This window comes from Dromaius novaehollandiae, chromosome 1, assembly GCF_036370855.1.
Source record: "Dromaius novaehollandiae isolate bDroNov1 chromosome 1, bDroNov1.hap1, whole genome shotgun sequence".
Lineage (NCBI taxonomy): Eukaryota > Metazoa > Chordata > Aves > Casuariiformes > Dromaiidae > Dromaius > Dromaius novaehollandiae.
In genome coordinates, this window is record NC_088098.1 from 40,795,993 (window position 1) to 40,822,535 (window position 26,543).

Below are 26,543 nucleotides of genomic sequence, written 5' to 3' on the forward strand. Positions count from 1 at the left end.
CTGCCCCATGTGGTGCCCTCGGCCCTGTTGGCTGAAGCTCAGCCCTGGTGCTGGTTACTGCTGCGTATTCAAGTAACTCAATTCCTGCCCCAAAGCGGCTGCAAAGCCTCGAGCTTGTACCGGCGCCATTGCAGAGCGTTGACCTCTGGGTTTTGCCTTTCTGTTTCTCTGATAGATTGGCGCTGCCTCTCCTCGGTCTCGCCTTCGTGAGGGCTTTACCTGGAGTCCTCCACCAGGTCAGTACCGCGGCCCTGGCCCCGGCCCCAGGGAGGGGCAGCCTTCCCAAAAACACCGTCCTTGGGTCGGCTCGCCCCCATCCCGCGCGTTGTGGGAGTCCCGATAACACTCATCTCCCCTACAAAACCCAGCACTGTCTCCTTTCGTCATTGCGATCTCTTCCTCCGACCTGTTAAATCACGAAAAACCATTAAAATGCACTTTTTGAACAGCGACTTAGAACTGGATCTGAACAGCTAACTAAATCATTTTGGGGGGGGGGGGGGAGTTTATTTCCGCTGCAATTTTTTCCCTTGAGGGGCTTTTTGGGGGCTTGGCAGAGGATATAAGTAGGTGTGCGAGTGCCTAAGGGGTCGCACGAAGGGCCAGCAGTGCCTCGGGGCGGGAGAGCATGCGGCAGTTTCTAAAAGATTCTAGGCCCTGTGCAAACGCTTTAGGCGAGTTAAAGCAGTTACTTTACAGGAGTTACCGAAAGGTTCACTGCATATGAGTGAACTCTAGTATCCTCACTGGAGTATATATGTATCTCCTTGTCTAGGTGCTTGCTGTTGTTGTCCCTCCCCCCCGGGAATGAAAATATATATATATATATATATATATGTGTGTGTGTGTGTGTGTATGTGTGTGTGTGTGTATATATATATACATATATATATATGTGTGTGTGTGTGTATGTATGTGTGTGTGTGTGTATATATATACACATATATATATATAAAAATTTGATAGCTCACAAATTCTATCAAAAGAAAAAGTTTTTTTTCTGCCTCGTCCGTGTTTTCAGAGCATCAGCGTATATTGGGAAAGCCATTTTTAAATGGAAAATGTTCAAAACTAGGCTTGAAAAGGGGTTTTCACAGTGAAGGTTGATGCTCTGAATCAGTGCTCACTTCTGTGTGTGCTCTACTGTAAAAGTCCAGTTTTATTCCCATTTATGCCACTAGCAGCTTTATTGCGGGTTCACTGTGAGTTGAAGGGCCTGCTTACTTTGTTTACTTCCTTCTTTTTACAATGCTTTTTAATCTCCATTAGATTGTAGGTGGTTGTATCAAGGGATTTAATTTTGCCCCGAGAGGGAAAGGAACTACCTGCAAAACCTGCTAAAATTTTGGTCTGTGGCTCCCTTTGTCCTTCTCATTTGGGGAGCTGCGACTTAGAGCCGTCTTAGTGGATATGGTTAGCAGATGACAGGGAGGTCTTAGCTTCTGAACAGAATATAAAACCATTTAATGAAACGGCTTTTAGAAACAATCACTAATGTAAAACAAGCCATTCCCATGGAATCTTAAGTCTCTGGCTCTGGTCACCCCTGAAGCAGAAATGACCTTTTAACTGACTTTTTTTTTTAGCATGCAGAGAAGGTTATTTATAACTGGTTTTGACTTTGTAAATTATGTATTCTAGACTGTTCATAAGCATTACAGCAAAGGGTACATTAAGCTTAGGAGGGAGGAGCTGAACATATATATATATACGTATTTTTTATATATATACATATTATATGTATAAATTGTACTGAATTTGGTCAATTAGAGTAATATGCATCCTGTGTATTTCTAGATCAAGAGGACTGGGATTTGGTTTCTTTACATGGGAACGTGACCTTTTGTTTGCTGGGAGGAGGTTGACCTTTTGCTCCTTTGTTAGTTTACAAGTCTCAAACCCAGAGAGAGAACCTCGGTTCTCTTTTAACCAAGGAACACAAAGTATAAAATCAAGTAAATGTTGGAAACTGAAGATTGCTGTTGGTTACTTTTCTTTGCTAATATAGCTGCTTATGATTTAACAATAAGTTGATATAATCTGAATCTCTCGGGCCGTTTGCAAAATACTCTACCTACTAAAAGGCTACTATATTGCTTTTTCAGGTTCTTGTCCTCAGGAGTGTCTTAATGGAGCAGTCTGTACAGAGGCAGGTGAATGTGATTGTCAGATATTTCAGGCTCGAGGAAACAGGTGCCAAATTGGTAAGTTTTTGGCCAAAAGAATGAAGTTTCAAGTTCAGTTGAGATTTAAGGTGCAGCTTGTAAAAATAGTATGGCTCATAGCACACTTATAGTTGGACTGTCATTCAAGTAGTAGCAAAGAGGATTAAAACCATATATCTTATGGAAACTTACAAAGCATCATCAGATATGTCTATGTTTTAGCATTTGGGTTCTAATGATACATAGATACCATACCAGACAGAATACTATCTGGTATATCATCTGTTGACCAGACTTTTCTTATTTAACTGCATAACCAAAAAGCCACTGCATTTTTCCATCAGTGACTTACTGCAGATAAAATGATCAGCTGTTCCAAAGCACCACTTTCTGGAATCTGCTGTGTAGGGATCAGCAAGAATCATGGTCCAGCATCTTCTGTAAATCTAAACCCTTTGCCTCTACTTATAATTAAAATGCACCACTGAAACAAATTCAAAACTTAATGATGATCTCATATGTTTAAAACTGCACCCTAAAGATTAAAAAAAGAAAATTACTGATTTTATTTGAAGGCAAAGAAATGAGATTCTTTTGTGCTTTCTGTACATTTCCTCTATAAGCTCTTACTTCCTTTAAAAGCTCTTACTTTTGTACATGCCTGTGAAACTTGTCAATTTTTGACTTGCATGCTTGTTGTAAATTCTGTGTTTTCTCCAGTACCTAATAGTGGTAAGGACCGAGACGGGATTTGCAAATCATGGGGACAGTATCACTTTGAAACATTTGATGGCATCTACTACTACTTCCCGGGAAATTGCTCCTACATTTTTGCAAAAGACTGCAGTACTCCAGAACCCCAGTACACTGTTTGGGTAGGTATATGAGCATGCATTAGAAATAAAACATTTGGTATTCCTGTATTATAGGACTTGCATTTCATCATTAGTAAAATAAGTAGACAATAAATGGATTAAAGTGGTGCTTTATTTACTTGGATTTAAAAATGTGCTGCTGGAAAATGTCTAAGCATATGTGCAGTAACTCAAAGCACTGATGAAATGATAATTAATCAACAGAGTCAGTATAGTAAAAATAGTATTTCTTACTCCCTCTGTCCTAAAAAGGATCTCTGATCTCTCCTTTCTGGGAAATCCTGTGTAGGCAAAAAAGGTCCTAAAACAGACCATGGAAACACAATAAATTTTAGTTGTCAGATTGTAGAAATAAGTGAGCTCTTGAATAGAGTGCAAGCAGCAGTCATGGGCCTGATAGTTTGGCACCCAAGCATACTAGCCCGCTATTCACCGTTGTCAGCATGCTAGATGGGGGGCTACTTCAGCTGGCCAGCGGAAAACTCAATCCCTTCTGGGAATTTGGGTTCTAATTTTGGATTTCTTCTGTGTTATGCTGAGCAGATTAACAGCTCAAAAGCCTTCATCTTGACCTATGGATGGAAGGCATTCTTTTTAATAATTTCCTCAAATTGCTGGATATCCATGGTCAATGACTTTGGGATCAGGGAGCATTCAAATCTATACCTTTTTTGTAGGGAGATGCCCTAATTACCAGGCCATTGGTTACTGTGGGGAGAGGATATTAGCTAATTACATTGAATCCTGGCCACAGTGTAAAAAATAGTGTTGATTAGGCAGAAGAGGGATCAAGAGGAGTCCTAATTCTAGACACCATTGGTTACTCGTCAGAAGGGCAAATGGAGATCTAGATTCTGATTCTGTTCTGAAGACTATTTTTTTATATTTATAAACAGATGATGATCTCACCCCCAAAAATAGCTTCTAGTGAAGGTTAATCTGATAGAACTGCCATTTCTACTCACTCAGTTTATGGACAGATGCTGTTACATCTGCCTTCCATCATCTTATTTTAATTCATTGGATTCTGTGTACAGCTATGGTCTTTTATAAGTTTTCAGAAAATGCTATAGCAAAACTCAGGATCATATATAAATCTAGAATCAGTATTTCAGTGGATTCCACTTGTCTTAAGAGAGAAATTGCCATTCAATTGCTGGAAAAGATGTTATGCTTTGTTAAAAAGTGAAAATGTTTATTCAGAAAGATTATGGGTAATGATGAAGCACTGCCAATCAACTGCAAACATCTAATGTAATTTCACTAACACAAGAAGAAACATTACAAGCTGGGCGATAGAAAGCCAAGAATCTTGCCAAATTCTCACGTTATGGCCTTTCTCGTTTTAATAATCCACTTCTCTGGAGAAGAAGGAAATATTAGAATTATTTTGCTTTTCCTTGATTGTATTTCCGGTTTAGGCCAGGTTAACGTAAAAACGTTCTGTCAAGACTAGTAATGTTTATTACGTCTTTAATTATGATTTTCTTTATACATGTAAAACTGCTAATGCTTTTACTGGTATGGCTTATTTTGCTCAGAGACACTAACGTTTTTTTCTTCCCAGAGTTAACTGTCTATCTTAAGAAGATTAGTTAGTGTATGTGTTAGCCCTGTGTGTTTACCAGCAGATCTTTCCTGTGAAAACCATGGTTGTAGTTACTTTTACAGCCTCCATTACTGTGTTAGCAAAATGTTTCAGAATTACTAATCTGTTTATCTTAACAGTGCTGTCATGTAAACTGGTAACACCACTCTCAGAGAAAGCTGAGGCACAGAGACACAGGAGTCATGTTCAAGTTATCTAAATTTCCGTCTACGTCTTAATTTTGGCAATGCTACGTATCTAAGATTCACAGCTTATTCTTACATGTTCTCAATGGCAGCTAAAACAAATCAGTGCATATGCTTAGAAGCATTGTAGTCTAGGGAGCTGCATAGGTTTGGGTGTCTCAGCTCCACTGAGATTAGTGGAGAGTCCTCAAAATTTTGCCTGAGCCCCTGGAGGTGTGTACTCAAAACTCAGTCTACTGTGATTTTAATTCAAAATTGTGTAATCATCTATTAGAGCATATGCACAGAAAATGGGAGACCTAAATTCTTATCTTCAGTCAAAGTACATTTGAACCCACAGCTTTCATGTCCTGAGAGCATGCCCTGGCCAGCAAAAGCTGTATGGTCTTTGGGGACAAGGACGGTCCCTCACTGTCTTGCTGGTGCTGTGCTGTGCTACAGGCTTAGAGAGGAAAAGAAGTCAGACTTTAAGGGTAGCATTCTTTTGGTCAAAATATAAAAAGGAGGAGTCCTGGCTTAGCATATCTGTTCCAAGGTGTGATTATATATATATATATTTTTTTGAGAGAGATCTACTTGATTGCCATAAAACTGTAGATATGCTGCTGTTAGTGAGATAGGAGTTTCCTAGCTTTCATTTCTGAAAGTATTCATCTGAGGTATGTTCAGCACCTCTCCCTGGTAGTAGGTAGTCATGGAAGTCATGTACTGCCAGTCTGTGTGAGACTCTCAGTTTTGAATATCTGTCTTCTGCTGAGTGAGACTTGTGTTTGTGTTTATTTGTAAAGCTCTTTGGAATCTTCAGTGATTGGTGTGTATAATTATAAATGAAAATGGTGTGAAATTATTAAGAACAAACATTTATTGTTACTGTGTATATATTTTTTCCTCTCTAAGGTTCATAACAGTCCTCACTGTTATGGTTCAGTATATTCTTGTCTGAGGTCAGTCAGCTTATTTTTTTCAAACCAAGAAGAAATAATAATTTCAGGACATGAAGTAAGAAAGGAAGGAACTAGGTAAGTGTTCTAATAGTGTTTTTTAACATGTTATTGCAGAAAGATAGTATGGAGTTTGGGAAATCAATGCTTTTTATACCAGCTAGAGAAAATAATTTGATGTATTTTTATTGATTCCTGGGTGTTCTATATTGGGGCTAACAGAGTTCTGGTGTGAGCCTGTGTAATGCTGCTGATGACCTGAGCTGGGATGCCATATACTTTCTGTATAAAACTTGTTACAGTTGAGAAGCTGAACATCTAACAATTAAACATCTCTACTTAGTATAGATAAGGTCCACATCAGATAATTCTAGTTAATCCCTAGTGCATCCTGATGCCATTTTGAATATGGCATTCTTTGTGCTTGGTGTGTAGCTATATTTAATGTAAGACATATTCCTCTTATAGCCAAATCTAGCTTGATTTAATCAAAGATCTTAAGTCCCCTATATGTCACGATCTGGGGCAGAAAATGTTCAGGGTACATCAACCCTGAACTCTACTCATTTTTTTTTTCCAAATGAAAAAGTGCAAGGCTATCATAAATATATTTTAATGGCTGATCAAATACAGGAAACTTCAAAGGCTTGTTAAGGTCTTCCTGCTTTTCCTTCTGTGTTCCTTTGATGTAGTAACGCTATAGCCATTAACATCTGAGATTGATGGCTGTAGTGACACTGCCATTCATCCCAACAGCAGCAGCTTAGGAAAATGATTATTAGATCATGCTGCAATGTTGTTGTCCAGCAGTCTTTGGCTGAGGGAGGAAGATGTACAATACTGTGGTCAAGAGTATTTTCTGTACTGCAGGTTCTTCCATTTGCAGAGACCTAACACAACAAGTGCTCTGTTCCCAGAAGGGTTGCTGGCGTTCACCACGCTGGGAGCTCTGACCACAGCGTCACAGCGCTAGTGAAGTCACATATTCCTCAACATGCCCATGCTGGGGATTGAAAATGGAGATGCATTATTTTAGGCTAATAATTGGTACAACTGGTAGATGTATACAGCAGAAGAGCGTTCACTTTTGATCACTGATAAAAAAAAAAAAAAATAGAAGAAAGGATAATAAAAACATGACAAAGAATTGGATGAAAATGACTGTACACCTGGAATAAAGGTTTACTGAGTTAGAAGGTAATTTTATGTGGTGTTTTTCTAGCACTGACCTCATCACATCTGTGATCTTTGAAGTAGGTTGTTTATTTTTCCAGATTAGCATTGCCTCAGACAGTTGGAAATGTTTTCCTTGAGAGACTGGCTGACTACATTCTGGTGAAAACTACCTTTGGTTTTTCGCTTGCTTGGGATGGAAACTCTGGTATCTATATTAAGCTGACAGAAGATCATAAAGGGAAACCTTGTGGCCTCTGTGGAAATTTTAATGGCAATAAATTTGATGACCTGATACTACAAAATAGTAAGTAAATAGCTTAGAAATACACCCTTACCTTGTGAACACAGCTTCCATATTCACTTTAAATATATTACTGCAAAAAGAAATATTCTGTTTCCTCCTCTGTTCTAGAAAATAGAATATCCATTCTTCATCACCGGTAAAGATGTTAGGAAAAAATGTCTCTCTCCGTTCAAGAATGTATTTACGTATATGCTTAAAAGTCTTTTCTTGCTCAGCAAAGCATGTGGAGTATGTTTATCTTAGTTGATGAAAGTGCCTTCAAATAATAAATAAATAAACAAATACTTGTGGTTTTCTCTATGTTTAAGAGTGGAGGGGAGAAGGAGAGAATAGCCAAAATATTAATATTTGGAAAAAGCATAATCTTGAGTCATTTGTTTACGTGATCATCATAAAAATATTAAACTATTAGTCAAGGTTGTTTCAAGGAAGCTCCCTGTATCTCTTTGTTCCTGAGTTGCAGCCTGGGCTTCCTACTGCCCTGTAGGATGAGGAGTTGCCCAGCGTTGTGATTTTGTTGCAACGAAGGAAGAGATGATTTGCTAATCTGGTAGGGTATTACATATTCTTTCTAGTTTTATGTAGGAAATATTTTACAGGGGACATTGTAATTATCTATTTATTGTTTTTGTTTCTTCAAGCTTTCTGCCCTTGTTCGCAACTCAACTGATGTGGCAAAAAAAGAACCACCTTTGGAACTTGAGGAAAGTTTTTCCTCAATCTCTGAAAATAAAAATAACAGGACTAATTCTACTGTTACCATTAATTGCTGAGAGAATCTAGTTCCCTGCCCTTGCATAGTCCTAAGTTGCAAAAGTTACCTCACTGTAATTCCTCCCCTCACCTCCTTTTGATTAGCCATGTGCTTTTTGGCTTTCTGAGTGATGGACAAAGCAGCCTAGCTATCTTTGTAGAGTCTTTAAATTTTTAAATAAAAATTTCTTATCTCCTCTTTGATGAAAGCAGTACTTCTTTGTTTCAGGCATTAACTTCTGCACACCAGAATATAGTAATTTTAATAACAAATTAAAGCTGTTAATTTAAAATAATGGAGAAAAATAGAGTTTTGAGGAGACAATGAATTTGCATGCTCTCTTAAAAAATAATAATTTCAGTATCTTTAAATGTCCTGTCTATTATAAAAGACTTAGTAGTAACACAGCTCTTAGATTTTTTATTTCCAGAGCTACATTTCTTCATCATCTTAATTTTTTCAAGTATTTTTCTTCATCAGAAATGTTATCATTCTTCTACTGTACAACCTAGAGTATTTTCAACTTGAAGCACTTCTGTAATGTGGTGCTTTGACTCTGTTTCTGCAAATAAGAAGCAGAAAGTTCTGGTATCTTCACAAGAACAGACTGCTAAATCAAAATGTTTCTAAGCTGCAACATTTGTATAAGTGTTCCCAAATCTCATAAGTCACCTGGAATGATGGTTTGTCTCCCACAGCTAAACCAGTAGTGTACGGGAAGCTCTTACGTCTATGCTGAATCTTGCAGAGTCCATAAGCATTGTGTTCTTGGGACTGGGACAAAGCCTTGGACAAGTCTGTCCCAGGCTTCCTGGCTGAACTGTAATAAGTGTGGATATTAGCTATAGATTCCAGTCTACTAAGGAGTTAAATAGATCTAGGAATTTCTATTTTTTCCTTCTGATAAAATAAACTACTAAATAGAGTGAGAGAGGTGGAAAAATAGAAGAATGTTGCATTGTTAGTATTTATGAATGCTCTGTATATGCATTGCCCCAGATAAAGTTGTTGTTGAGAGGCACTTAGTTTTAAAACTAGCTTCTTTTCCATTTCCTTAATATTCATTTTTAATTTCGTATTGCTTTTAATATGTGAGGCTGTATCTGTGTATAGAGCTATTTCAAAGACAATGTTTTTATTCTGCAGCATTTTTTGAGGATTTAGAACTTTTTTCAAGCCATGTCCAAATGAAAGTGAAATGTTTTCAGCATTTTTGCAGAAGTGGAGTTTTGATCTAAAGGCATCTCTTGACATAACTTAACCTTTTATGTTTGGGAAGGGTTTTTTTTAATGTGAAGAAATTTTCAGTCAGAGAGGGAGAAAAGTTTTCATTTTTTCTAGCTCTTAGGTCAAATAGATTTGTGGCTAAGATATTACCTTTGTGTATTTGTGGAGATCCAAGTACAAATATCAGGTTATTGGGCTTTGGAATTTTCTACATTCCAGAGTGTCAGTGTGCTGGAAAAAAGTTAGATTAAGTTTTGGATAATACAGCTTTGTCAAAAAACTGTAGGCGATATCGTGTCAGCCCCTTTTCTCCTGGTCATGTTGAATAGCATAGATAACAAATACTGTAATGTTCTTCATGGTGGAGGAAATTCACCTTTTTGCCATTCTTAAGAACTTACAGAAAATGTGATATTTAAATCTCGGTGCAAATATATGCAAATCCTGGGTTTATTTCCATACTGCTAACTTTCTTTTACATTCTTGCATCTTCCTCACCTGTTTGCCATGACTTCAAATCATGGTGCAATGCTTCAAATCTCATTCATTTATTCTCTCATCCTCATCCTCTAAAGAGAGCTGAGTGTGTAACACTGTTTTTGTCCTAGGGCTTTTCTGCAGCTGGGGAAAAGGAGGGAGATAGCAGTGATGAATGACCTGTGTGAAACATGATGAAAGACTTGAATTGTTTTAAAGAAATGTATTTTTTCTTAAGTATACAATGCATCACACTTGTCCTTATTTGTATATTTGCTATGAAATTTCCCTGATTACATTTAAGCCCCCCCCAACATCTCGACATATAATTTTTTAATCTTTTCATTGAAAAGTAGTTTATTACCTGTGAATATTACCTGAAATTAGAAGAAAAAAAAGAAAAGTCACTTTTTTCTACTGAAGTAATGAATACACTTAAAAACTACCAGAAACTCCTGAGAGGTCTTTTGTGTTTGTGTTGTCAACAATTTTTTCATGGTTATTCTTCAATATTTTCATGCAGTAGGTGCATATACAGAAGACATTGCTGAATTTGCAAATAGCTGGACTGTGCAAACCCTGTATGAAACAGCTTGTGTACCTACTGCCTCAGATTTTTCCAGTCCTTGTTCAGCTGATGCGGATTCCACTGAGGCAAGTTAATCATGTAATTTATTTATTTTTTTAAGCTTAATTGCCTTGTGACAATACAAGAATCGAGTATGCATTGAGGCTTTGAGAAAGAGAAGATTCAGATCAGGATTGTTTGTAAGGACCTTCAGATGTTTAGCTTAAAGTACAAAGGCTCAAATAGGATGTGCCAAGTGGCCAAGGTCTGTTGGCAGAGCTCTTCACTGCTGCATTAATCTTGAGTTCGGTTTCCAGTCCTGTTGCCTTACATCTCATTATTTTGGAAATAAGAAATACTGCAGAAGTAACATGCTCAGCTCCTGAATTAACATGAAATGCTTTTTTGTCATTTCATGTTCTTTACTCCTAGACAGTTTGGGAGCAGTGTATCCAGTCAAGCCAGTCTAGGCAGAGGACAAATTCTGGGAAGAATAATAGATGAAACAGCTGTGGGATTCTCAAGTTTTACTGGGGATGTAAAAGACTCCAGATTAGGGAAAGAAAGCTAAAAAGAATTATGCTTGTTCAGAATGTGTTTTCTAACTGTTATTTACCTGATTCTTCTTAATGCACAGGACATATTCTTCAAGTGCCAAATATTCCTACAGTTTCCTTTTCTCAGCTGTCATGAAAGCATAGATCCATATTCTTATATTTCTAGCTGTATGAATGATCTTTGCAGGTAAGAATGGAGTTCTCCTGTATTTATTTTTGCTGCATGGAATGAATTTTCACTCCCTCTTTTGAGACAAGAACTAAGTGGCATTGAATGAAGTTAGTAGGAAACAAGTTCAAAGTGAATGGGGGGGGGGGGGGGGTTACTCAATGCGTGACTTACCTGTGGAACCAAAGAACATAGAACCAGCCTGCCAAAGGATATTTTGATTGATAAGAGTTTATATGGATTCAAGGAGAGTTTGGGCAAGTTCATAGAAGAGAGATCTGTAGAGAGTCACTAAAGACAAAAGCGAGAGTTATTAATCACAGAGAGTTATTAATCACTACGTCAGGAGGTCCTGAGTCAAAGATACATGGAGACTGGCATGATACTAGGGGCAAATATCAAAGATACTTGGGGAGCCAGACCACTTGCCTGATGTAGTCGGACTGTTTTTATGACAAAAACACAGCAGAGCAACCAATATGGTTCAAATTAGTAGAATTTTTCAATATTGTTTTATCTATGTAAGTTCAGACATGTCAAAAGAAATTTCAGCTCTCATTGGCTTTGGTGGGAGTTGCACGCCCATTTGCTGGGATTATATTCAACCTGCTATTTTTCCCTTAGCTTCAGGCTTCCATTTGGTTAATGCTGGTCATTCAAGTTAAGCTGGTGCTCCAAAGTGTAGATTAATAGATGACTGAACAATATGTCACTTATGTTTTTAGTGAAGGTTTTATAATTAATAAGCAATTGTCATAAATAATGGGTATTATGTTGGATACTATTACAGCTTTCTGATATTATCATTAATTTATTAAAAAACATACAGAAAGGATCACAGGACTAAAAGGAAGAATCATTCAGTAGTACCCATTACACTCGTTACTTCATTTCCTATGAATTTTTAATAAATTTTTAATTTTCTATTTTACCATCAAGTCCATTTGGAAGAATTTGTATTTGTAGGCAAGTTTCCAAAGTATTCTTACTGAAGCTGATGATGTTTACGTTTATTTTTCTCAGAGGAGAGGTAGAGCTGAGCTGCCTCGGTCTGTAACTCAGGAGCTTATTGTGCCTTTTCTGTAGCAAAGGAATAATGAAAAGCAAATTTCTGAATGTGACATTGAATCACTATCATGGTGCTCAGGATTTGATTTTTGTCAGCGTGAATGTGTGCGTTGATGTGAATTGTGTGAATGTTGAAAGCCTTGAAGGAAGATTCTGTGTCTCAGAACCTCATTAATTTAGGCTTATTTTGTTTATAAAAGAGACCTCTCTTCTAGTGGCTTAGTGTCAGTTTGGGAAGTTTCTTGTGGGGCCATAATATATGCCAAGTATTCTTTCTGTTAAGACTCGTTTAATTGGATTAGATAAGGAGAGCTGGAGAGACTATGATCACTGTAACAAGGAGTATAGTGGTGTTCAATTTGATAACAGGTGTGTTGAAAGCAGAATACAAACACAGTCTAATATATTCTTGAGACTATTAATTTTGGAAGCTTGATCTTGTGTGCTGAAAGGCAAGTAAACTCAGCTGTTCTGTCACGGTCATGCTTACAATAGAAATTCCGTGTTATGACTAGTTCATTTTGGCATCAAGTCCTTCACAGTGAATGATGGGAGTTGATGGACTTCCATGGTAACAAAAACTGGTGGTGTCTCATCTGCGACTCACCTTTGAAAAATACTTCAGTTCACCTGAATACTTACGAATATCTCTTTACTTGATCCTGGCAAAAGGACACTGTATAGCTTCTTTTGTAGATACAGACTAAGGTGCAGAATGATTTTGTCCAAGGTCACACTGGAAGTCCCCAAGCATGTCTATAATATTCAGTGGATAATGCTTATGGTGTTGAGCACTTCACTGCAAGGTCAGGAGTCCACCAAAAGGGTTCTTGGGGTTCAGCAGGATTGTTAAGCTGTCAGTTGTCTTTCTGACAAGATCATGTTTCTCATCATAAACAACATTTATCATCTTTGTGATAAATTACTATTTTTGTTCATTGTGGTAATAGTAAAATGAAATAACTTTTTGTGATATCAAATGGTAAAAGCACAGTAGCTTGGTCCTTTCACAATATTTTCCATTAAGTGCACCTTTCTGATTAAGCAGTGTCAGTTATGTACAAAGTATCCTGTGCAGGATCCTGTGGCAGAGATTTGTTGATGGGATTTGAGTTCAGTGATTACCCTCTTGTTTTATCATTTCAGAGTGGATGATGATGAAACATATTGCAGAGCAGTGACAGAGTACGCTAGAGCATGCTCTCATGCTGGGTCGCCTGTGCGTGACTGGAGGGATGACTTTCCTGCCTGTAGTAAGATTCATGTATTATTAAAGCATACCGGCTGACCTTTGAAATACTCTGAGTATTGATTTCAAATAATTCCATCTTGACAACTATAGGAATCAAACCTGACACAGATCAGCCAGCTTCACTATTGCTTGTGTACAATAAAGTTGACTTGTTAGAGGAATATTTTAATTCTGTGGTCTGATCTACACCGATGCAAATTTCGTCTTTTGGCAGATTCCTTGAAACTTTGTGTGTGTTGATCATATTTTAAGACCAAGAGCAAACATCTGTGGAGATTTGATGTTACTTCTCTTCCCAGCTGATCTTTCAGCCTCTGCTGGCCCCATAACAGAACTAGAATAGTGCATCCTGGGCCCAAGTCTCAGCTCCTTCTGGTCATTACCGCCGCATATCAATTGCTGTTCCACCTCATGCACAAGACTTTGAACTGGCTGAGATATGAGCACGTGTTCCTATTCTACCTCCCCTTTCACAGGAACTGTAACGTCTAGCGGAGGGGTGATGTAAGAATTTGATAAAGAAGACTTAAATACTGATGTGAAATTCACTGCAGTTTATCAGTTACAGCTCCTCCAAACAATTCATTGTAACTGCTCTGAGTAACTATCTGTACCAGAAGTGTTGCACAACTATTTATTTGTAGAGCGAGAGCTTCTCCAATATGGCAAGAGAAACTACACTAATGTCCAATGTAATATGTATTTGTTCTAGCTGAAAAGTGTGAAGACAGCTTTGTACACCGTGATTGTATCAGCTGTTGTCCGCCAACCTGCACCTTTGAAAAGGATTGCCTTGGCAGCAATCTGCACTGCTTAGATGGCTGTTACTGTCCAGATGGTAAGTACTGTCAATTTTATGTGAAAAAATATGTAAAAAGTTGATGTCCAGCATCATAATAAAGTTGTTGAAATAGACTATGTTTAAAATTAAAAGCCAGAAAAAATGGATATTGCCATTTCAGTTTTAGTTTTTGTTATTTTTACTGTAATTCTTCCTTTTGTCATGTTATAAACATTTATCTAGAATACGAAATGTGGCTCAGAATGAATCAGTTAAAATCTGGAGCTGTCATTAACGCTTTCTACAATGCAGACATTGCATAGATTTAATCCATTTTATTTGAACTATTTCTAAATGTGTTGAGGTTTTACTTAATGTATCCTATGCTTTGTACAGAACTGTCTTCCTGAGACATGTACTCAATAAAAATTAGGGGCTGTACTATATATAGTCCTGTTCTGGCAGGACTAAAGACTATGTGATCTCAGCATCTTTCCATTTTCAAGTCTGTATAATTCTACATATTTAAGGCAGACTTTGTGCATTGAGCAACTATTCGGAGTGCAGACTGCTTTGAGAGAGTTTCTCAAAACCATTTATCACCCTGAACTCTCCATATACACTAGGTGATTCTTTCTGCTGGTCCCCAGTTAAAACTGATGAGCTCACCTTCTGGCAGATTTGAATGTTTGAGTCAGATGGGGGAACAGCAGTGATCTGGAGTACATTAACTTGTTCTCATTTATTAACTTCCTTCCCAATAGGTCTCATTATGGAAAATGGAACTTGCATCTCTGTGTCAAATTGTCCTTGTATTTATCATGGAACTGCCTTCCCTGTAGGCTCAAAAATTGAACAAGAATGTAGCAATTGGTATGTGAAAACCTCACATCTCTGTTCCCTCTCTCTGTGACTGCTGCTCATGTTTAGTTTAAGATCATAGTCATGCTTGCGTTTTAAAGAACAATTAGTATCTATGTTTACAGTCTGGGTTCTTTTTGTGTGTGTGTGCTAAAATACAGGTACTATTCTAAGAAAAGGGTGAATTCAAGACATGAATGAGCTTAAAGACCTTCATTTTGTGAAAAATCAGAACACTGAATTTCTGTATTTTGTGATTTTTATTTTTAGTATTTGTATTGGTGGCATTTGGAACTGCACAGATCATGATTGCCCAGGTATCTGTTTGTTAATGATTCTTATCTCTCAAAATTGAATATGGTCTAAGGGTCTGGGATGCTAATTTAAGAATAAAAGTCAGGCAGATGGACAACAATAGTAGTAGCTGGCCAGCTGGGGTGAAGCTGTTAACTTTCTGATCATTATCATCTTATGTTTTCCCATTTGCTTCCCTAATTTGTTTTGTTGCATCCACCTGCTGCCTTCTATTCCCTACTTACACTCTGTTCTTTGGGACAGGCAGCTTCTACCACCTGTGCAGAGGGCCAGGTTTAAGGATCTCCTGACTTCGGGGTGCAATTGCAATGCAAATAATAATAAGAGAACATCATTTTGATGATCAGAGTGCTGTATTTGTGAAACAGCAGTTAGTGTTTAGATAATAATCCAAACCTTTAAAGATTCCATGTCTGCGTAATGAGTTATGCAAAAAACTTATCAAGTAGTTAGGTACTGAAGCTCGCTTGGCAGTTCTGTACCTTAGAAAACATTACACAGTGAAACCCGTGAAAGAGAGAGAGAATTTTTCACTTAAGGAACCCCATCAATGCAACGTAATTAACAAGGCTTAACAGGAGTGGATCTGTATAGTAAAGCAGTTGGCACTGAGAACCACTCCATATGGGTTGTGTGCGTGTTTGGCGGGGGGTTAGTTCTGACTAGCCTGGCCTGATCTTAGGGACTAAATGCCCTTAATAGAGGGAGTGGCTTAGATGTGCTCCCACAGTATATTTCCTGGTGTAGCTGTAGCCAAAAGAATCCGGTTTATGTGCTCTGGCACTGCCCTGTGAAGTGAACCAATAGGCAGTAAGTGGCGACATGCAGGAGAGTTGCTTCGACAGCATGCTCCTGATCCAAACCAAAACACTAATATTGAGGCACCTGAGAACAGGGAGCATGTATCTGCTTATCTAAATTTTACTACAACCCACCTACTTAAACCTACCTGCTTTATACTAGTGGTAACAAGTAGTGTCATAGTACATAGGAGGGAGGACAAAGAAGCTTGTTCTCTCTTTCACACTCAGTGAGGCCAAAAGAAGATGAGGAAAAGATTCTAGGAAATGTCAAAGTTGTAATAAAGAGAAAATTCTTGTTGTTCTTTAATTCTTTCATGTATGCTAGAAAAGTCATGACTCAAGGGCATCTCATTTAATTAGAACCAAAGGATGCTGCATGTGGGTATGTGCAATGTGAGATGATATCCAATGGAAATAGGTGTATACAATGTATTTCATTTCTGAATGCCATCATAGCTAGATAGATTAAAACTAGACTGGATTATACGCTTAGAAACAAGCGAAAAGTTTCTTATTTATCTCTTTTCTATCATTTATAAAGTAATGATGCATTCTTACACAAATGAACATTCTTTTTTATTCTTTTTAATTTATATTACAATTACTGAACTTTTTTCTCTCTCAAGCTGAGTGCTCCATCACAGGTAACTCTCATTTCACAACATTCGATGGTCGTCATTTTACCTTTCTTGGGATTTGCCAGTACATTTTGGTAAAAGGCACCGGGAAAAACAAATTCACAATCACTTTACAGAAAGCACCTTGTGGACAGGTAAGTCACACTTTTACTGAACATTCATGACAGGTGCATGCATATTTCAGGCAATCTTTTGTAGGTGCCGCTGTAAATTAGTGGGGTATATTTAATAAGAAAAATATAAACTGAAATGGTTTTACAGCTTTTCATAGGTGTCTATATTGCTATATGTTATTTTGATTATAAACGGTGCCATTTGTAAAATTAATTGCATCTTTACAGGGATTAAATCTAAAGATTACTTATGCACATTAAACAAGTATATACATCTTTGGTTATAGTGCAAACAGGTGTCTGAGGCTTGACAAAAGTTCTTGCTGGCAGGACTGAACAGGCTTAATACACTGCCAGTTAGCCAGAGACTTTTTTTGGTAGCTTAAAATATTTATTTGATATGTTACAGCATATTTAAGTTGTTGGAACAATACATTTTAGAAAATGATTAAAGAGACTAACTACCATACATATTAATAGGTTGGAAAGCATTTTGATAAGTATTCAACAACAGGCCTTATGAAAAGAGGTGCTTATAAAAGGTGCCCATTTTCAAGACCAGATTTAACACCATTAGTCACCTAGGTGCTCAGGAGAAGAGTCTCTGAGACTGATTTGGAGCGGCCCGCATACTGAGTGCTGGGGTGTTCGAGATGGTCAACAGGGAGTGACTTGTTGGATCTGCCCTGCTTCAGGAGTGTCTCTCAGGTCCCTTCAAAACGTAGATTTTTGAGCTGATGCCTGTGCTTTTGTTTAGGCACCTCCTCCTCATGGATAGGACTGTTGAGACTCTTGTTTCTGCATTTCAAATGGCCATAAGCATGGTATAGTTGATTAGGTGCCACTGAGATACAAGAATGCTACTGAATATGGCCATTAGCACAACTCTAGGTACCTTGGAAAGTTTGTGTGTGAAAACATAAGGGTCCAGGGATTGTCAAATGCTTGATCTAAGCAAGTTATGTGTGACTTTTTGTCCTGTACTTAGGTTCATAAATTCTGCCTTTAAAATGAGGATTCTGAGTTAGTTTACACCTCAGCTTTTTTTAATAGTCAGGTATTTGTGAATCATTTTAGTACAATTCTGGAGAAATTATATCCTTTTGTCTGCAGTCACAGATCATGACTATGTTTCAAGGTGGAGGAGAAGCCCCTTCATATTTGCAGTGGTTTCTTTCTAACACGTTGCTGGGCTTCAGCTCTGGTTCCGCCAGCTTGATATATCTGTGTTCAGACTTGCTGACACGCTGGCTAACCCAGCAATGAAGAGAATCCAGCATGGCTATTTGAACCCAGTATCAATACTTGGGATCTCACTCCGCTTATTATTGGACTCTCATAACATCTAAAATGCATTTCCCTCACTTTTACCTTCATATGCAGTACGTTAGGATGTTCTGTGTTCAATTTTGGGTATTCAGTTTAATACTCTAGGCAATAACTTACAACTAGTTTACCTGATGACAGCTCTGGTATTTCTTTTTTGTAAGACTGCTTTTTTTCCTGTTTGTTTTTGTTGTTTTCCATGCTGTTATTAATGTCTTTGCCTGTTTTTGATGTTAAAATTTGTTTTTGCTTAGAACTTTGACCATGCCTGCATCGAGTCTATAACACTAGTTCTTGAAGATGATGTGAGCAAACAAGTAACTCTTGCAAGATATGGTCAAGTCCAAATTGGCCCTAACCAAGGTTTTAATGTCAATGGTAAGAAACGCATGGAGTAGAATTTTACCAGAGTTCACACTTCTTCTAATAATACCTGCCTATGGAAAACGAGTTTCTTGGAAGACAAATTATGCACTGTACAGTCACTTACTTCTAATAACCTTAGACTAGAAATGTATTCTTTCAGCTTGACAAAATAGGGTCCCTCATCATGCCCTCCTCATTTCTTCACATTTCGTATCCTGCGGAGTACCTAAGAATTCTACTGATCTTGTTTGCGTGTATTTAGGGGGAGGGGGTAAGAGAAAGAAGGGAGGTGAAGAAAGGTCAGAAAGCATCTTGATGCTGATGTTAAGGTCCAGTTTGATTAAAGTTCCTTGGAATATATGGCATGGAATAGAATGAATGCCATGTGCTCTAGGGTATCAGTCTTGGTTTCACTGCTGACTGATGTTGTGAATTCAGGCAGTTTATGTCAAATTTTTGGAAAAGGATAGTAAGAGTAATCAACCTTAACAGGATCATTTAAAATTCAGCACTGAAGGAGGAACTGATATGCCAAATGTATGTATCTCATAGTGAGCAGCAGTGGATTCTTACCCAATTCTTTGTCTCTTTCTGAAGGGTAGAATGAAACTTCCCTCTTCCTTTCCTAACCTCTGGCAATTAGCAGGTTAGTGAGATCTGATATGGTGGTCATGGCCATATCTTTTCTTTACTGAACTTGCCCAGTCCTAGTTCTGTTTTTGGCTTTCACAGCTTCCTATGGCAATGAATTTTATAGTTCAGTTGTACTTTTAGTTATGTTAAAAGTTCTGCTTGATAATTTCATTTTATATTCTTTGTATCAATCCTTATTCACTTTCTTGTGTCTTCACAGTCCATGAGACACATAGTGTATGACAAATATTTTGGTGTTATATTCTTGATAATTGGGTATTTCTATAAGAACTTCTGCCAGCTAAGAAAATTTTTAAGCTCATGTAAGCGTTTTATTTGCCTCTTTGCATTTGTTTATGCAGCTGAGTACATCTGTGTATGTACACATCCATATTCACCCCCTACACACTAAGATATATATACACACACATACATATATATATTTTTATATATATATACACATATATATTTTATATATATACATATATATACATACATATATATATATATATATATATATATATATATATATATATATATATAAAATAATACATCTATATATGCTGACTGCAAAGGTCAGCCTGATTTTAAGGCTGCAACTGCAAGTAGCCCAACCACCATATGTAGCAAATCAATGCAGTGACTGTGAAACTTCCATTTCCTGGCATAATGGATTTGTTGGGAATCTGATAGGGCTTTAGTTCACGTACAACTTAAGGAAGGAGCTATACTGATGTCATATCAATAGTAGTAAGACAGAACCTTCTAGCTGAAGATTGTGATGCACCTTATAGACATCTGCTAATTAATCTTGTAGCATTCCTGGGGGCTAGAAACAAGTGGTTTCTTGTCTTGTCTTCTCATTGCCAAAGGGATGCTGATGCATTGCTTTCTTGTCAAAAAATTAGATGTGAGAGTTGTTTCTGTGTAACTCACAGGTATAGAAAGGTGAGACACATTTTTACTGTTAACAATAGGATACAAGTTGCAATGCCTGATTTGTGTTGCTAATGATAAGGAAGTGTAGTCTCATACGTGGAAGATGGAGAATGAGCAAGGTTATGTGGAGACAGGTAAAGTTGTACATAGTTTCTCATTTGATTTCAGAGTTTCCAAAATCTTTTCTTTAATGGGTAAACCAGTAGAACTTGGAAGCTGGATTTCAATGACTTTGTTTTTCTTTTTCTTTTGCTGTGCTTAGGGGCTGTTGAAATTCAGAATATATCTTCTTTGTTTGTCCAACTGAAAACCAGTTTTGGTTTGAAGATACTTTTTGCTAAAGATGGAGAGAGGCTCTACATTCAAGCTGATGTCAGCTGGAAGAGAAGAACATTGGGACTATGTGGAACTTATAATGGAAATTTAAGAGATGATTTTCTGTATGTTATGTACTGTACATTTAGGTTGTGTTTAATAAGTGAAATATTCTGATAAACATAGTCAGCTGGTCAGTTCATTTCATTAATGTGCTCATAGTTTATTAAATTAGCCAATTCAAAGAAAACACTTAATTACAATATTAGTCATTTTAAAATCTGAAACTCATAAATTTAGTGATCTAAGTCATTTTTACTTTTTAATAAGAAAATTAGCATATTATTTACAAAAGTTATTGGACCATGATATTGCTTGAATGCATTCTTTCTCCTCCATGCTGCTTAGTTATCATCAGACCAAATACCTGAGCACTGAAAGAAAGAGTGGATGATAATGCTAATAGCATTCTCACTTGGTTAACACTTGCTAGTACTTGGGAGTTTTTTCCCATCAAGTTTTAAGGGAAAAAATGTAATTCGAAATCACAGTAATAATTTAATTAGAAGGATTCACTTTCCTTGTTCTTTGGGTTCAGTTCCTCAGAAGTTCCTCAAGCCATAATATCACAGATTTTTTTTAGCAATAATAAATGTTTTTCAGACGTTCAATGAGAAAGAGCAACAAAATGCAAACAACCCATGTCTAGAAGACCCAAATTAACATGTCAAACTCTTGATGTTTCACTGAATGTATGTACTCTAATGGCCAAATTCTGCTCTTACTATTGCTTTCTCCAGCTGATTTCAATGTACTTCAATCTGTTAAGTGTAAGTGAGGGCAGACTTTGAGTTTAAAGACACTTCTTCATGAGTAAAATATTAGGGAGAAAAAAGTTTGATATTTCCTCTATTTTATACTTCACGCATGTAAATTCTTCTGGCATGCTGAATATTCAAAATGACTATGCATCTGAGGCTTTCTGATGTATTCGTATCCAGAGCTGCATAGTCTGTAAGGTCAGTGGGATGCATGCAATGTCAATCTCTTCCTTTTCAGTTCTCCAGCAGGGATGATAGAAGGGACCCCGCAACTTCATGCCAATGCATGGAAGGTTTCCTCAGCTTGTTCTGTGCCTATCAACATTCCTGTGGTTGATCCCTGTAATGTTAACCAGCAAAATGGTATGTTTTCATGTGGGATTTTGGAATTAGATTCATCTTGTTATCATGGCAGATTTTTGTTTTCTATGTGAATAAGTTTCACTGTTAATTACTGTTCATTAATGAAAAATAGTTGTCAGTTAACTTCCGTTTTAGATGAACTTTCCTTTTTTTTTTTTTTTTTTTTTTTTGCAAGCGTCATTCCTTCCATACATTTAGTGTGTAAACTGAAATAAGTCCTTGGTAAACACAAGTTAGTTGACCACTTAATGTTGGATGTGCCCAGCCACTAGCCATAAATTCTGCTGTTTAATACACATGCAAAGTGTTAGGCAAAACACAGTCCATTGTCCTGTAAAATGTTCCAAATAAGAGGAATAACTAGTATTCTCAATGCATGTTTGTCGATTGACAAAGAAGCAACAGTGTCTTTCCTAGCCAGTGTTCAGATCAAAAGTCCTGTCTCTGGCTTCTGCATACTTGTGTAAGTTGTTTTTAAGAGTTTCCTTATCTTCCATCTATGCTGTCTCTCACACAAACCTTTACAAACAATCTGAGATCCCAAGGTTTGTTCAAATACTCGAGTGAAGATTTAGTTTCAGTTGGTAAAAGTGATTGTTTCAGGCTGAACTTTCCCTGTCACTGTTGTCTTCTGCGCTGCTGTTCTTTTCTCCCCTTCATCTGAATTAACTGAAAATGGTTGCCAAATTTTGACAGAATTTAGTTTAGCATTTTTAATGTTTCAGACTTGAGGACTGACTAGGAAGGCAAGATTTGGCTCTGTTTAGAGCCTGTGGGACTGAGTCTAGGCTGTTAACTTTTAAGAATCTAGAGTTTTGTAAGACTTTTTATACCTTCAAGATCAACTAATTTTCTAAAGCAGTACATCTCTACCAGCTCTCTTCTTAGTGGTGGTCTTCTGCCTCATGGCTATAGCTGAATTACAGCATCATGATGGCAAAGATGCTTCATGTTTCACTTTCGGTTCTGTGTTTCCTCAGTGAAGGTGGAGTTTGCCATAGATGTAATCGGCTTAGAGCAGGAGGTTGAACTAGATGACCTTCTGAGGTCCCTTCTATTCTGAATTTTTCTTTGACTCTCTAACTGTCACAGGAAAAAGCAATCCCTGAGTCCTGCCCCATGCTATCACCTGTACCACCAGCACAAGCGTTTTTTTCCAGATCTCTGATGATCTGAATCTGATGAAACTGGAAAAAAAATCTTGTTTGTTTGTTTACTTACTTATTTTGTCAGGTTATGTTTTGGCCAAATCAGGATGACTTCTTGAGTCTGATTTACTGAGAAACCCCAGAAATCCTTGAGTCACTGTGTGGGTGGGTATGAACAAGGAGGAGGAAGGGTAGGGACTCTATTTTAGCAGCAGAGTTGGCTTAAATATGCTCTGGACTATGGTGTTCCTGAGATACGCTCTACTTGTTTGGAAAAGCTGGTGCTAGTGTGCTGTAGTGGTAGGAGGAGGGTTTTTTTGTAGCAGGAGGTATATGGCAGGCTTAGGACTTGCATGTCCTTGAGCTGCAGTTTGTAATGCTTGCTAAGGCCACATGCCAAGAAATATATGGCCATTGCTGATTTCAAAGCTAAATGAAACATCAAGTGGGAAAAAAAACAAATTCCAAACTTCAGAGGACTCTTCTAGCTAACTCTCTTGAAATAAGTTATTTTGCCATTTATGTGTTTCCTATGTTACTATAGGAATATGTAACTATTTTATATAGCTATTTTTATCTTAAGTGGAGTTTGTTGCTGAGGGAGTTACTTACAATATCAGTTTTAAATTGTAGAACATTGCAAAAAGACTTTGTGTAGCAATTGGCTGAGTGCCTTTGGTTTTAATATTTCATGCTATTCATTTGATTAATTGTTACATTAACATGGATCCTGCTAAAACAATGTCACCTTCTCTCAGTTGGGTATGCATCTCACTGTGATATCATCAATCAAGAACTTTTTGCTCCCTGCCATGCCTACATCAGTCCAGGATTGTATTACCAGCTGTGCCGTTTTGATGCATGCAAGTGTGGAAGCAGCTGTTTGTGTAATGCTCTTGCACACTATGCTTATGTCTGTGGCAAGCATGGAATTGCTGTTGACTTCAGATCTCATATTTCTTACTGTGGTGAGTAACATTTGCAGAAAGGTGGTTCTTTTAGAAATGTGAAAACCCAGAAGTAATCATTCACCCCAAAATACAGCGAATTGGTATTTTATGCTGGAAACCAGAATTGTGCTATGGGCTCATGAAATACTCAGGGGAGAATCCTAATAGCCTTTGTTAGGCATCTAACTCAAGGGCTCTGAGTTACCTCACAGGGGATGTCTGTCCCTTGACTACAAGGAGAACTTAAATTTCTAAATTTGAACCTCTAAGTCATGTTGAAGCCTGCATTAGACTAAGGTAGGCAGCATGGGTACAGTCAGTATGGGCAGGATGTATCCTGCTGCAAGGCATAATAATAATATTATTCATAATGCATAATAATAATAATACAATGTTACCAGTTCATTGAGGGATGGAGCTGACAACGTGTATAGTATTCTTGTTGCTGAAGCTGAGCCAGAATTTAGAAGCAGAGAGGAACAACAGCAAGAGCAGTGGAACCAGGAGGTTCTGGGGTATAATTCTCTGTGTACAGGAGGCTCTGTACACATACCACAGATACTTCCTGAGGTATCCTGAATATAGTAATTGTGTGTAGGGTTTTTGTTGTTGTTTTTTTAAGAATAGAGAACTTACCTGGGCCAAGTATTCTTAAGAGGATCCTTGACCTTTCAGTATTACCAAACTGATGAAGGAAGAACATAAAATACAGATGATTATTACTCTCAGTCCCTGTTATTTAAAATATTGTTTCTTATCTGAGTATTATTTTCTGTTTTGCAAGAGGAATGCTGAGAGACACCTCTCAGGTCTCAGGAAAAAAAATCGCCTAAGTGTTTGCCAAATAGGTTATAGCATATCTGTGGCAGAGCAGGGATTTATAACAAGGCATCTTTAAATCAGGAGTAATGCCCTATCCACTGAACCATACTTTCTCTCTTGAAAGCCTGAGTTACTAGATAAATAGATATATATATACACACACACATGTGTACACACAGGTGTGCATGTAAACACACACACACATATGTATACAAAATATATTTTAGATACTCATTGCTTTTCCAAGGAACTTTCTAGCTTACAGCCATACTTAATCTAAACACTTCTAACTTAAGAAATCAATAAAGCAACATACTTTTCTAATGTATTTTAACTGAGCCCAGAGCAGCAAGAGTGCATTTTGCTTTGCTGTTTTACATTCTTGTGGTGTACTTGGCTTGTTTTTTATTTTTCACTTTTTAAGAGTATGTTGTTCTCCCTTCTCTGTTGCTCCCCCAGCTGTGATGTGTCACAACGGTATGCTTTATCATCAGTGCTCTTCCTTTTGTAAACACTCCTGTGCTTCACTTTCTATGGCAAATAGCTGTGGTGATGACTGCGCTGAAGGATGTAATTGTCCTGATGGGAAATATTTTGAAGAGTCGGTCAACTTGTGTGTATCAATGTAAGTCATACTAAAACAGAATATATGTGTAGGTACATTCGCCTCTTTCCAGCAAGCTTTTGAAAGAGTTTTTCTTCTCTTTCCCTCAAGATGTAGGCTGCCTAAGAAATAGGACAGAAAACAATATGTGCATATTTCAAATGTTTTTGTACTTATCAATAGGGTAGCTTTATCTAATATTTTGTGTTAGAGCCACTTCAGAGATGTGTCACACTTCTCTAAAGAAGAGTGATGAAACTTTTTTAATTCATGCAAAAGCATTTTTATATGAAAAGATTGTTCTAGAGACTTAGGAAAAAATGAGAAGGAACATAATAGTAACTCACAAAGTCACGGACAGCATGGAGACAGTGACTGGGAGTGTCTGTTTTCTCTATCTCACAGTGCAAAAACATTCAGTTAAAAGGGTAGGAAAAGGTAAATAAAGTGAAATAGTTTTTTTACACTGTGTACCTAAATTTTACAGTTTACTACCATGGGTAGTTACTGAATTTAGGTACTGAATTAAAAACTGGAACGAATATTTATATAAATCTCAAGATTATTCAGAGTTACTGCTGTTCATTAGGGCAAATATTTTGGAAAAGTCAGTGAGTTTCATACTGCAGGGATGAAGCCTGTTTCCAACTATTAGAGTGTGAGGAAACCTGGTATTCCGATATTACTATATGGTGCCTAGAGATTTGTGATGCTTATTCTGTACCATCTGGCTATTATCAAAGTCAGGGTTCCTTGAATAAGTGGACTTTGTGGGACAGAGGAATTGTCACAGCAGTTTTGACACTACTTTGAACAGGAGTTACATGTTGTAGTACTACTCTCATAATTGGGAAAAAAACTTTTCTGTGAGACTGTAATGCACAGAAACAGCAAGTAAATAATATGGAGATATGAGGAAAATCCTAGCTTTGCTGGGGATAGGGAGTTTTGCCATTGCCTTCCATGCAGCCAGAGTTTCATCCTTTAATTTTTGCCTTTAATTAGATGTGCGTTATAAATATAGATAAAAAGACTGATTTAGTGAATTACAAAGCCTGTTTGTCGTAGTAGTTTGATAAATGAGTTGACCTTAAATCCCATTTCATTTTGCTCTTGTAACCACATGCATAAGTATTCTTTTAACAGATCTGCCTGTCATTGTCATTACAAGGGCAAAGCCCTCCAGGCTGGAGAAATCCTCCTCACATCAACGGGTTCCTGGTAGGTTTGAATACAAAAGAATTTTAACTTTCATGTTTCCCAGCTCGAATGCTACTGAGATATTTTCATACAGAATGAAGCTGTATTGTAGCAAGACTTGTTTTTTTGTTATGCACTTAGTAGCAGGCAGTCTATAAATTGGATTACATGCATTCTTGTTTTAGCAAAAGCTTCATAAAACATAACCAGGAATTTAG

At 37.4% G+C, this 26,543-nt stretch overlaps 1 protein-coding gene across 1 annotated transcript in view; it reads left to right on the forward strand.

Moving 5' to 3' along the window:
* OTOGL (otogelin like) overlaps positions 1–26,543 on the forward strand; it is a 99,328-nt gene that overhangs the window by 4,771 nt on the left and 68,014 nt on the right. Inside the window, exons 4-21 of the mRNA XM_064509552.1 lie at positions 176–236; positions 2,106–2,204; positions 2,886–3,040; positions 5,732–5,853; positions 7,050–7,255; positions 10,237–10,367; positions 10,919–11,025; positions 13,222–13,328; positions 14,040–14,165; positions 14,873–14,981; positions 15,240–15,286; positions 16,714–16,859; positions 18,419–18,542; positions 20,365–20,542; positions 21,477–21,601; positions 23,508–23,717; positions 24,981–25,146; positions 26,272–26,346. Of these exons, the coding sequence (XP_064365622.1) occupies positions 176–236; positions 2,106–2,204; positions 2,886–3,040; positions 5,732–5,853; positions 7,050–7,255; positions 10,237–10,367; positions 10,919–11,025; positions 13,222–13,328; positions 14,040–14,165; positions 14,873–14,981; positions 15,240–15,286; positions 16,714–16,859; positions 18,419–18,542; positions 20,365–20,542; positions 21,477–21,601; positions 23,508–23,717; positions 24,981–25,146; positions 26,272–26,346 (2,294 nt within the window). The remainder of the gene's footprint in view (positions 1–175; positions 237–2,105; positions 2,205–2,885; positions 3,041–5,731; positions 5,854–7,049; positions 7,256–10,236; positions 10,368–10,918; positions 11,026–13,221; positions 13,329–14,039; positions 14,166–14,872; positions 14,982–15,239; positions 15,287–16,713; positions 16,860–18,418; positions 18,543–20,364; positions 20,543–21,476; positions 21,602–23,507; positions 23,718–24,980; positions 25,147–26,271; positions 26,347–26,543) is intronic.